Here is a 13,423-nt window from a genome sequence, read left to right as displayed (position 1 = left end):
TTCCACTTCAATTCTTACCACGAGTGCACATACACTGGACTCTATGAACAAATTGATAAACAACTCTACGCCTCCAAAGATATACTACAAAGGTGACAGAGAATGCGTCCATCTTGGATTGCCTATAGTAGTGGACAAAATACACCACAGGAAACTATTCTTGTGAAAACTGAAAAGATGGAAACATAACTACCATGCCAAAGTTATCCCAGTTCCAGTTTCATAATATTGGGAAGTAATGCTTGTCCACTGGTATTCTTTTTATGACTTAGCATGTGCAGTGGTGGCTAATATGTTACATTTGTGGCATAAATCACCTGCAAAGCGATCCAGTCCTTCTTACAAAAAAAACAGCTTTCATTGTGAAGAGGCTGACAAATAAGAAAAGAAGGGTGATTTATACTTGCTAAATATACTTTATAGCAATGTAAAATTCTTTCTTTACATGTCCCAGCAATGTTAGGAGCTGGGGCAGACATGATACAGCACCCCTGAAACACAGAGGATTAAAGGCCTTGCTCAGGGGGCCAAGAGTGGCAGATATGCAAGACTGGGGTTTGAACCCTCATCCTTCCAATTAGTAACCCAGCGCTTTACCCACTGAGCTACCACCTCCCATTTCTGTGTATACCCATTGAAGATCTTCAAACCTTAAATGTTCAGTCACTGGAGTGCCAACAATATCTGTGACTTGATACAAGGTCGGTAAGCAACTCTACATGAATTACAGATACAATACCAAAATCACACTGAACTTATGCTCCATGGAATCCTGAAATATTTGGATTGAAGGAATATCTGGAAAATACTTCACTCTTGTGAAAGTTTAAATGCATATGGAACCGAGGGGAAACAGTTGCAGGTTTGTAAATTGTACACATACTAAGAAGATCCTTGTCTAAATCTTCTAAAGTTACCTTTAATGTCTTATTTGGTAATGTTTTAAATCATGCAGAGAGCAAGTTATTGCAGTGTAGGACAGCATGGTGCCTGAAATGATGTTTTTGTCTGCGATTCTATTCAAGTTGTGATATTGTGTGATGAAAGGTCTCGGTTTGACCATGACGGGGCATGTGTCTTGAGAATCAGGTTTTCTAGTGCTTGTTTTTGTGAGTATGCATCAAACAACTTCTCTTCATTTGTCTTTTGGTCTGCACGATTTCTGAAAGAGGTGTTCTATTCCTTCCACATGGATTTCCAATTTGGAAAGCAATGAGGAATGATTTGCCCTTTCGTTTCTAGCATGTTGCTGAGGATGGATGAGGATGCTGTACAAATCTTTACATCTGGTGTTTGCTGTTTTGACAAAACTATTGATTCTACTGCCCCTCTTAGCACCTCCATGCTTCCAAAAGAAGTTGACAGACACAGTCTTCCCAATTGCCAGTAAACTGAAGCTTGAATGCACATTCACTGGAGCACCAAAGTTGTTTGTAACATGGTACAAAGATGGAAAGCAGCTGTATGCCTCGTACAGATACAACACAAAAGTGACAGATAGTTCAAGCGTCCTGGAGTGCCTGCATGAGTGCAACAGAGAAACCCCAGGGAAATACTCTTGTGAAGTTTCAAATGCCTATGGAACTGACATCTGTCATGGCAATGTGACAACGGAGACAGGTTTGTATAACTTTGGATTCTTTCTATTTTCTACAGCATCCTTTTTCAAATAGATGACACCCATCATGGTTAGTCATATACTTTGGGTAAGCATAATTGGATAAGGTTTAGGATCTTTTAGCATTTGCCTAATATGGACTTTCTTGGATATCATGCTCAAGATTCGACATATATATATATATATATATATATATATATATATATATATATATATATATATATATATATATATATATATATATATATATATATATATGTGTGTAACTTGGGCCAGAATATTCAGGATGGCAGCTCTGCATATTTACACAGAATAATAACTTTAATTTGAGCACTTTGGTGTTCCTCTCAGAACCTGCTCGATTTGAGAAGAGGCTTAAGGATATAAACCTGCCAACTGAAGCACTTGCAATGTACAATTTACAATCTTTAATAGATGACATGCACTTTTGCTTATGTAACATTAGCTGTACTAATAGAATACTGGGAATACTGCCAAAGGATTCCAATTTATCTGCAATTAAAGGAGTCATGTGACTGGTTTTGTGCTCTTTCTAAGCACCTGCTTATTTTGTGAAGAAACTCTCAGCTCAGGTCTTCCAAAAGAGGAAACAACAAAGTCTTAAATGCTTTTTGTGGTTCCTTGCATTATCTTAAATTGATAGAGGATAAATGATAAATGAAAAGATATCTTTTTGTGGGGGACTTGCCAGATTAATGCTGGCAGGAACTTTTTAATAAACTTCAGTTATACTCTTGGTGCCCTCAAATTTGCTTCAACCAAATAGTACCCATCTTAACCTAACTAGAACTAACTAGTTAATATTCTAGTAATCTAACCAATTTTCAAGCTTTATTCACCTCCTGTAATACCAGGCCTTTAACTTTATAAGAATTTCTAAGCATTATCAACATTAAAAAATATGTTCTATAGACAGGAAAGAGATTTGTAAGCACATTATTTTTAACTTCTGTAAATATGATTTTATAGTTAAGTGACCAGTTGTATTAGGAACTATGCAAAGTAGTACACTGATAGATTTGCTTGATGTCTTACAGTGTACATCAGAAGAATAGTAGTTTATGCTTAGTGTGGAAATACAAAAACTATATAAAAAATCTCCTTTTTCGACATATGTTTAAACAGATTTTTTGCTTCAGAAATGATAATTGCTTTTGACCTCTTTTAAGTTTATGCTGATTACTGATTTTTTCGATAGCCACAATAGACTTCCTTTTATGCTATTTTTCTTATAGTATTTTTTATTGTGTAAGAAAATGCTGAATAAGAAAAAGGTCTTTTTTAAGAAACATTTGTGCAAATTGTTTTTGGGCTAATTGCACTTCTGCTGTTGTAACCTGAAAGATCAAATTATATATATATATATATATATATATATATATATATATATATATATATATATATATATATATATATATATATATATATATATATATATATATATATATATATATATATTTTATTTTTTTTTACACACAAGGAATTGTGTTGATATCAGTGTGTATGTGATTTGGAAATAGCCATGAGAACAAAGGTCTAGAGGCACAAGCTTAAAATCTGCCATGCTGATATTCAAAAAAGACTGACATTTCTGACGCAAAATATTTTGGCTTTCTTTTAAAAAAAGTTAACTGTTGTTTTAATTTGTTATAATAGGATTCTATATGGGTGCTTTAAGTATGTATATCTATATCTATATCTATCTATCTATCTATCTATCTATCTATCTATCTATCTATCTATCTATCTATCTATCTATCTATCTATCTATCTATCTATCTATATATATATATATATATATATATTAGGGTTGTCAACATTAATGCAAATTTATTTTCATACATTTAACACTTAATTAATGCAGCGTGCATTTCTGTTTGACTTTTTTTATTAAATATATAAATAAATAATTATAAAAGACTCAAAGTTAAGCAAGCAGCACACATTTATTCACAACGTCCTTTCTTTAATCATTTTTAATCACTCAACAATTGTTTTACTGTTGCGTCATGATGCACACATCCTGCAATTAAAACCATCCGTGTGGAAACATAACAAAAGATCCGTTTGGTGTCCTGAAGATTTATGAATTTTTAACGATATAAAGTATTTCTATTTGTCCAGGCCCATGTTGATTAGAGTATTAAAAACTTGAAAAGTATTCATTTAAGATACTTTTAGAACATTTTGAGAGTCAGTTGAGCATCATATTTACCTACAAATTAATAACATATAAATGTACAGATGTCACACCTTTTCAATACATAAAACCTTTCTAAGCATTAATAACAGCTTTACACAATCTGGGCATCTAGAAAGTTTGTTTCTCCAAACATTCAGCTGAAACTGAAAGCTTTGCCATAACTTTTGTACAACTTGCCAGAGGTGTTCTTCACTAGGTGGATAATTTTTTATGACCTTGCGATCCAGTTCATCCCAGAGCAATTTTAGTTGGATTTAGGTGTGATGACTGGGAGGCCATTGTATAATAGATACTCCAGTCAACTGTTCGGACGTACGCTTCGGCTCATTGTCTTGTTGTATGGCGTATGGTAAGTCGGTTCCAGGTAGCTGCAGTGCAGATGGAATTGCATGGTGTTGAAGTATGGAATATTAGCCATGTCGGTTCATTTTCTTCTTTTTATTCTGAATAATTGTCCAACTTTCCCTATTCCAAAACAACCCCATACCATTAAGCCTACATTTCCATGTTTGACTGTTTAGATGAGTTTTTCTGTTAGAGCCTAAAAACTTACAATTTCTCCCCAATAACTTTTTCTTTTTACAAACATTTAAATATATTTGTATTAAAATATTTATTCTTTGTAAAAAAAAATAAATGCTGTGGTATACGGTATTACAAAATAAAACACTTATAGATGGATGTTTATAAGAAAATAGCTTTGGGATGGTAGCAATTTTTGTAATAAATTTTTATACTATGTATGATTAATACAAATATGACCTTAAGAGCTGGTGTTTTTTTAATTGGAATCAATAAAATTCACATACACATCCATTCATGGGGAAAGTTAATGTTTCTCTGCTATATATTGTCATGAGACCTGCAAATATCTGTAAAGGATACTCACATCTATGTATCCTGAGTGTTTCATAACGGAGTGTACTACTTTGTTTTATTTTCAGAAGCAAAAATTCCACCAACCTTCACTAAGAAGCCTTCAGAGCATTTTGAGGAGACTGAGGATAAACCTGTAAAACTTGAGGGCCGTGTGTCTGGATCACAGCCACTGTCCATCAGCTGGTACAAAGATAACAAGCAGATTTTCAGTTCTGTTGACTGTGAAATGTCCTTTGTGGGCAACGTGGCTGCGTTATGTATTAAGAAATCCCAAACATCAGATAGTGGCACCTATACTTGCAGTGCCTCTAACGAAGCTGGTACTGCATCCTATAATGTGGTGATAAACATTACAGGTACAAATCTTTATTAAGATTTTGTCCTTTTTGAATGGTTTGTTTTATATATATGTTTGTTCTGGTCATAAAAAATAAATTCTTTTTCCTTATTAAGAAAAACAAATGCCACCAACCTTTGATCTGACTCTGAAGCCTATCGCAGTGAATGAGGGTGAGAGCCTTAGCCTTAGCTGCCATGTTTGTGGCTCTCCTCCTCTGTCAATACAATGGATGAAGGACAGAAGAGAGGTGATTTCTTCAGCCAACTCTAAGCTCATGTTTGTGGATGGCACTGCCACACTGACAATCGCCAAAGCATCCAGAAATGATGCAGGAGACTACCTATGCAAGGCAACCAACAATGTTGGTAGTGATTTCTCTAAGGCCAAGGTCACCATTAAAGGTATGATTGGAATCTTTAAATGTGAAGAACAGATATGCAACTCACATTTTTAACTTTTTGTTTTTGGCATTTGGCCTTTATCCAGAGTGACTTACATTTATCTCATACAACTGAGCAGCTGTGGGGTTAAGGGCCTTGCTCAGGGGCCCAGCAGTGGCAGCTTGGTGTGCTTGGGATTTGAACTTGTGATCTTTGAATCCAAAGTCCAATGCTGTAACGATTACATTATTACTTCCTTTATAACTTGAATTCTACTTTAAGCAAACTTAAGCAAATGTGCTTAAATAGCATACTAATTCAACCAATAATAATAATAATAATAATAATAACAATAAATAGAAGGAGACGGAAAGGAAAAAGTGTATTATACTTGTTAAAATCTTTCCTCTATTATAAGTTATTATATTTAGCTTACTATTTGTTCACCTTTTGAGGGAAAACTGAAAAGAAGCTGAAGCAGGAGAAAGTATTTTGATGGTTTGTACTATAATTTATAAAGACTTTGCCTGTTTTTAATGAATAATTCAGGTTTTGAATGTCCTCCTCTAATTCACCATACAATTCTCAAGTTCTTGTTTTCCCAACACAAGACTTAAAATTTGATTGTACATGTAAGAGGATGAATTTACTTTTTGATGCTTCTGTTATCATCTCTGCCTTGGTGTTTAAATGTCCGGGTCATTTTCAGTGGATTACCACAATTGGTGTAACGTTAATTGACATCAGTTGTTTTTGACAAACATTTTTCATGTATTGTTTATCAGCAGGAGCAGCCGCAGCAGCAGCACAAACAGGACCTTCAGCACCTGTGCCTGCTCAGAAACTGGACAACTTGTTCTTCATTGAAGAACCCAAGAGTGCCCGTATAACAGAGAGTAAGTGCTTATTTCAACAGAAATTTCCTTTCTATTTTAAGGTGTCAGATATTATCTAAGTGTATGTCACGTTCCACTTTACAGAGGGCACTGCAACCTTTATTGCCAAGGTTGGTGGTGATCCTATTCCCAATGTAAAATGGATGAAGGGCAAATGGAGGCAGATGACTCAAGGCGGTCGGGTTGCCATTGTACAGAAGGGCCAAGATGCCAAGCTGGAAATCCGAGAAGTGACCAAATCAGATGCTGGCCAGTATCGATGTGTAGCATCCAACAAGCATGGAGAAATCGAATCCAGCACTGATCTGACTGTTGATGAGAAGAAGGAGATTACACATGAAGCAGTGAAACTGAAGAAGTGAGTTTGAGATTTGATGCACTGTAAATATAGAGTATTGTACAAAAAATATATATTAAGTAAAGATATTATTTATTTAAATGATTTTCTGTTATTTTCAGGACTCCATCCAAGCAAAAGAGTCCAAAAGAGAATGAAGACATTAACATCATTGAGCTGCTAAGAAATGTAGACCCAAAAGAGTATGAGAAGTACGCACGCATGTACGGTATCACTGACTACCGTGGCCTTCTCCAGGCCATTGAACAGCTGAAGAGAGAGAAGGGTGAAGAAAGTGAAAGACCGGGATATGAACGTACCAGAGAATCCGATGAGGATTTGGCTAAACTTGTGGCTGATCTGCAGCGAAGAATGGAGCAAACTGAAGTAAGTTGCTTTTCCTGCAGTCGGTTCTTACTTCCTATACTAAGATATTGATCGATATATGACCGTTTGCACTTGCCTCCTTTTTGCAGCCCATTTCCCTGCTTAATGACATCAAAGATCAAACTACCAAAGTTAACACAGATGCTGTGTTTGAGTGTGAAATTAAGATCAACTACCCAGAAATCACACTGTCTTGGTACAAAGACTCTAAGAAGCTTGAGAACAGTAGTAAATACGACATTAAAGTGGTGGGTGATCGGCACTTGTTGAAGATCAAGAACGTCCAGAAAAGTGACCAGGGAAATTACCGTGTTGTTTGTGGCCCACACATCTCCAGTGCCACACTGTCCGTTGTAGGTAAGTCTTTTTAAGCATTACCTCGCTTTTGTTGTCAGTTGCCATGTACTAAATCGTGCGAAGAGAGAGGAAAACATGATTAAGCATTCTCTTGGTAAGTAGACAAAGCTACCAGGAGTGCAGCTTTGTATTATTTCACTCTTGAATAATTACATGCAAGTCTCAATTTCTACACTTAGTTGGCTATGCTACATTGTGTGATATGTGGAAGATTGCAGAATGTCAATTCTCATTTCTGATGATTTTTTATATATTCTATAATATTTTCTTCGTGGTTATAGTTCACATCATTATTGAGTTAATTTGTTTATTTTTGCCCACATTTCAAATTTTCTTTACATCTGCATTTATTTATATGTACAAAATGCACTGGTTGCTTTTCAAACTTTTCCAGTCAAAGAATATTTGCTTATGTAACATAATCTATAGCAGGTATCACCAAGTTCCTACTGGATCATCATGTAATGCAACAAATGTGATCCCTACATTTTAAATTAATTACACACCATAGAACACAGGGTTCACAGTGTAAAAGTTTACATCACAAAAAAAGGTTTTATTTTTCAGAACACTTTTTTTGATCTCTTGACTGATCACTTTGCGTTCCATTTTGTGTCCTTACTAATAAATGCAGAATTTTATCTCTTTTTTTCTTAAAACTCTTCAACTGCATGGCCATGGTGGCCTTACTCTTATTTGAAATAAAAATGATGTAAGAATGCAAAGGTTATATATGGTACATACTAGAGGTGACCCTTCTTTTATGAACTGATGATCATACCATTTTGCTTATATGAGGGTGAACACATAGAATTACCTGTTCTCTCCAAATAAGTTAACATACAGCCAAATATGATAATGCTGTAAATAAATATGTGAAAAGAAAGAAGAATAAATAATTATTAGAATAAATACAACTCGTACCCCCTATTGACAGATCAAATTTTCACTTTCCATAATCTGTGATTGACACAAAGCATCTTGGCAGCAGGGATTTGAATATTTAACAATGTTTGGGATATTCTGTAATGGTATATTCTGTTCTGTTTTTCATTTGCTGGCATGTGAAATGCAAATCCTGTCTGCAATGTGGCCTTTCTGCAGTTATTTATTTCTGATTTTTAGTTTTTTTGATCCAAATATTTTATACATATTCTTCTGTATCTTTGTGATGTTCTCTAAACTGTGGCTTTAAAATATTATGAGGAATCGTTTTACGACCACCTGGTGTTGTCGCCTTCTAAATACCCCCCTCCTGCACGACTATCAGTCGACTATAGGCAAGACGTCACAGCTCTGATTCAACCATGTAGATCCTCAATCAGGGACACCTCTAGTACATACTAGAACATGGTACGATAAGTTAGTTATTCAAATCATATTTTGTTTCCAGCCGATCCGATACAGTTCACTAAGCGCATTCAAAACATTGTGGTGAAGGAACGCCAGACTGCAACCTTCGAGTGCGAGTTGTCATTTGACAATGCAGTCGTCACATGGTATAAAGACTCTTGGGAGCTTAAAGAGAGTCCAAAATATGCCTTCCAGTGTGAAGGACGACGTCACTTTATGATCATCCGTAACGTAACATCTGAGGATGAAGGTGTGTACAATGAACTATTGTTTCGTTTTAATGTAGAACTTAATTAAATGAGTTCATCAGTTCACTCAAACTCTGATCATGTTTTAGGCGTTTACTCAGTCATCGCACGACTGGAGCCCATTGGTGAAACTAAAAGTACAGCTGAGCTGTACCTGTCAGGCAAAGGTACTAATTAAACATGACAAGCACTTTAATGTGTTTAACATTTCATTAACCAACTTTTAGTGATATGGGTTCTGATTTCAATACATATTGTATGTCCTTTTACAGAAATTGATCTAGGAACTTTTTCTTATGGTGAGTAATTTTATATTTAGAAAGAAAGTTGCTTAGTTGCTCAATTCTGCAAATCTGAATCATTTAAAGCAATTTAAACAATACAAATGAAGTCCATTCTTAATACTTCTCAATTTAGATGTCCCAGATACAACAATACAAGTGCCTGAGGTTTCATCTATGATTAGTTTCAAAGGTGAGGTAGCATTCTTTAAAGAGAGAGAGAGAGAGAGAGAGAGAGAGAGAGAGAGAGAGAGAGAGAGAGAGAGAGAGAGAGAGAGAGAGAGAGAGAGAGAGAGAGAGAGAGAGAGAGAAATACATTTTCTAAGCAGTGCTTAGCAGTTTAATATTGAATTCTTTCCTATTTAAAGGCGAGTCAACCGAATATTATCATTATGAAGAAAAGACTGAAGTAAAAGGTACTGGTTCCAATGTTATTCCACCCTTAACCTGATTACTTTTTTTTTTTCTTTTTCATTTTTTAACCATCCTCCTCCTAATATGCTTTCCATCTCTTATTCTTCAAAACAAAACAAAAAAATCACCGTAGCCCAGATTGTTAAACTAATAACCACGAAAGCTGTTGTGTTTTATTCATTAAAGTTATTTAATCTGTGACTACCCAAAGGAGAGTTATGTTACAGGAAATAAATAGCAGGTTTCTAAACAAATATATTTTTCTTTTAAAAGGACTAATCTATTTCTTTATTTCATTCATTCATTTATGTATTCTTGCTTCTTTTTCCCCTTCTTGTGTTCTTATCACACTTCATGTTGGTATGGTAGAATATGAGAGTTGGACAGTGCAAGAAGAAAAAGTAATTCATGAAGTAACACCAACTCAAGGTATATCACAGCTGCCATGTTATTAACCCGAGAGCTTTTATGGTTAGCTTATTTCATCTGCGCTGTGTAAACTCTGTCTTCCATCCCCTTGATTTTTTTTATTTGTTTGTCCTTATCATCAGTGTGTAACTTGTGAGAATTTCAATAACTGCTATTATACTGACTAATCCACTTGGTTTTTTTTCCCCCCTATTGTATCTAATACATCATTAATAACGCTATTAAAACCTTCAAAGAAGATGTCCTACACGCCATGGAATTTAAGAATCCTGAAACATGTCCAGTTATTTTTGCTTATCAATGTTTATTTGTTTTCTTTCAGAACCAAAGAAGCCCATTGAAGAAACTGTTTTTAAAATGGTGGCACAGAAGACAGAAGAAAAACCTCAAAAAGGTAAGAGAATGCCATGTTTTTTCTTTTCCTTTACTCTGTATATTCACAGTGGAGCATCTGTTAAACGTGCTCTTGAAACATTTCTATTTAGGAAAAATGTAAAGTCTTTTTAAGAATATTTTGACGTGTATGAAAGTATGTTTAATTTAAGTATTTTTCTATTTGGTATTTGGTGTTCTTATGGGATTTAACATTTCTACCAACACATTAGTTTTTTTTACACTCTATTACAGTTTGCAGGCATTTTCATACACTGTATTTTAGTTTTAGTTTTTGTAACTCAAAAATGGTCTATAATAGAAATTTTAGCATTAAAAATACTGGCTCATTATCATTATAATCACCGATGCAGTTTGATAACAACAAAAAAACGTACGTGACTTTGTATCTCCATTTTATTTTTGCTGTACTTTATAGAACCTGAAATCATACCTGTAGAGGAAACAGTTCCCGTAACAATTGTGCCTGAATCAAAACAACAGCCTGCACCTAAAGGTATTGTCCTTAGTATTGTCCCCTCATATGTTGTCTTCAGATTCTTCATTATTGTCGATTGTGCAAAAATGAAATTTATATATGCGGCATCTGTAAAATTCTTCACTACAAATGAAGAAAACTTTACAAAATCTTTTTTTACAGGCTGACATATGTAAAGACTCTTGTCTTTTAGCATGGAAAATGTGTTGATTCTAACTGACCATATTATGTATAATATGTATAATTGGACTTGCACTTTTCTTCTTCTTTTCTGTTATTGTCTGTAATGTCCCTTATTATCATCTTTTAGAGACTAACAGTTCTCTGTCTTATCTAAAGCTCTTCTAAAACCTGAAGTTCCTGAGGCACCTAAGCCCAAACCTCAGCTATCAACTGAGCCTAAAGTGGTACCTGTAGCTAGAGCCAAGCCAGAGCCTAAAATTGAGGCTGAACCTCAACTAAAAGCTACACAAAAGCCAGAGCTAAAACCTGAGCCTAAACCTGAACCAAAGGTGACACAGAAGCCAGAGCTAAAACCTGAGCCTAAGCCTGAGCCAAAGGTGACACAGAAGCCTGAGTTAAAACCTGAGCCAAAGGCTATACAGAAGCCAGAGCTAAAACCTGAGCCTAAGCCTGAGCCAAAGGCTACACAGAAGCCAGAGCTAAAACCTGAACCAAAGGCTACACAGAAGCCAGAGCTAAAACCTGAGCCTAAGCCTGAGCCAAAGGTGACACAGAAGCCTGAGTTAAAACCTGAGCCAAAGGCTATACAGAAGCCAGAGCTAAAACCTGAGCCTAAACATGAGCCAAAGGCTACACAGAAGCCAGAGCTAAAAACTGAACCAAAGGCTACACAGAAGCCAGAGCTAAAAACTGAGCCTAAACCTGAAACGTTGGTTCCAGTTACAAAAAAAACAGTGTCCACACCAATCAGAGGTATTATATTAGTTGCCTTTGTAGAATATTACCATGTCTCTTTGTATGTCAATCCATTTCTGTCTGTTTAATATTTGTTTGTGTGCATGTTTATATATGTGTCCATTGTATGTTTTTCTCAGATGTTTCTGTGATGCATTTGATGTATATTTGCTATCTTTGCTTCTTTTTGAACATTGCTCTTCATTCTTCTGTCCCCATTGTGCATGGTTTCTTTTGTCATTCTAGTATTTTGTGGGATGTTTCTTACTTTAAATCTTTGTTAAAAGAATCAGGTGCTCCTAAGAAGCCAGAAGCAGTACCACAGCCAGAATACACTACAAAACATGAAGAGCTTTTACCTGAAAAAACAGCAATAACACCAGTAAAAGGTAACTGTCAGAAGAAAACCAATTTAAAAAGGCAAATAAGCAATAAGATTTAGTTTGTGGCATTTTATACTGTATTTTTATGAAAACCTTTTATTCACATACTCATGTGTGTATTGTTTTGGTGTTGTGACAACTAAACTTGGTTGTCCAAATTCTTAATCTCTTAATCTTAACCTCTTACTGGTCTTTGAAATCTTATACAACTGTAAGTATCATTGCGTTTTTGAACTGTATAAGCATAACCAATATATCTTCTTTCCAAGCTCATGAGGTGGTGGAAATAACAGAAAAACCAAAAATAGAACTAATGAAAAAGTCAGACATTGAGCCATCAGTTGCCCCTGGACCACCAAGAGTGGCAAAACCTAAACAGGAATTGTCTGAAACGTTGAAGGCTGAGCCGAGTACAAAACGAGAGCCTGCACTTGTCCTAACAAGAAAACCTGAGACTTCAACAGTTCCATGTGAACTACAAAAGGCAGAGGTTGTTAAAATCCCAGAATTTACACCTGCCTCTAGAGAAGTGGTAGAACACAAACTGGCTAAAAAGCTAGAACCTACAGCGGTGTCTCCAGACATTAAAAAGCCAGAACCGAGTGGGAAGATTGAGCTTCCATCGATCTGTAAAGCAGAGCCAGATAAACCAAAGGTTATTCTTGAAGAAGCTCTAAAAGTAGAGCCTGAGCCAATACAAAGTCTACCTCTGGCAAAACCCAAGCCTGAGCCAATTCAGGAACAGACACCTGTTCTTTCAAAGAATGGGGTCAAGAGGTCTCCCCCAAAGAGAGGTATAATTACCAGAGAATTTAAGATTGTTATCTGCATTAAGACCTTCTGACTTTTCTCACTAATACACATATATTCTTTATACACAAATGTGTCTTTAAACACCCTCTTTCATGCATTCTATTCAAGACAGTATTGATCATAATATTTTTGTTGATCATTTTCCATTTGTCTAATATCATTTCTACCTTTGCAAAGTGGTTGAACTTAAATACCCAGAAGTTCCAACTGAGGAAGCACCTGTGCCTAAACCTCGAAAGGAGATTGAAATGGCTCCTACCAGAGGTATGCTAGGTGGATCTTGGGGTTTGTTTTT

General features: G+C 35.5%; 1 protein-coding gene across 15 annotated transcripts in view; it reads left to right on the top strand.

Moving 5' to 3' along the window:
- ttn.1 (titin, tandem duplicate 1) overlaps nt 1-13,423 on the top strand; it is a 151,510-nt gene that overhangs the window by 33,413 nt on the left and 104,674 nt on the right. For 8 of the 15 annotated variants that reach the window (XM_083536187.1, XM_083536188.1, XM_083536182.1 and 5 more), the window contains 19 exons: nt 1,336-1,620; nt 4,787-5,077; nt 5,175-5,462; nt 6,227-6,337; nt 6,422-6,695; nt 6,797-7,061; nt 7,151-7,418; nt 8,812-9,021; nt 9,109-9,186; nt 9,292-9,318; nt 9,437-9,493; nt 9,669-9,716; nt 10,084-10,143; nt 10,466-10,537; nt 10,955-11,032; nt 11,354-11,950; nt 12,220-12,321; nt 12,585-13,109; nt 13,306-13,392. In XM_083536187.1, the coding sequence (XP_083392313.1) occupies nt 1,336-1,620; nt 4,787-5,077; nt 5,175-5,462; nt 6,227-6,337; nt 6,422-6,695; nt 6,797-7,061; nt 7,151-7,418; nt 8,812-9,021; nt 9,109-9,186; nt 9,292-9,318; nt 9,437-9,493; nt 9,669-9,716; nt 10,084-10,143; nt 10,466-10,537; nt 10,955-11,032; nt 11,354-11,950; nt 12,220-12,321; nt 12,585-13,109; nt 13,306-13,392 (3,723 nt within the window). The remainder of the gene's footprint in view (nt 1-1,335; nt 1,621-4,786; nt 5,078-5,174; nt 5,463-6,226; nt 6,338-6,421; nt 6,696-6,796; nt 7,062-7,150; nt 7,419-8,811; nt 9,022-9,108; nt 9,187-9,291; nt 9,319-9,436; nt 9,494-9,668; nt 9,717-10,083; nt 10,144-10,465; nt 10,538-10,954; nt 11,033-11,353; nt 11,951-12,219; nt 12,322-12,584; nt 13,110-13,305; nt 13,393-13,423) is intronic. The other 7 variants (XM_083536183.1, XM_083536195.1, XM_083536192.1 and 4 more) reach the window with 3 other exon arrangements.

This window comes from Silurus aristotelis, assembly GCF_946808225.1.
Source record: "Silurus aristotelis genome assembly, chromosome: 3".
Lineage (NCBI taxonomy): Eukaryota > Metazoa > Chordata > Actinopteri > Siluriformes > Siluridae > Silurus > Silurus aristotelis.
Note: the sequence above shows the minus strand (reverse complement) of the source record. Positions and strands in the feature narration are given on the sequence as shown.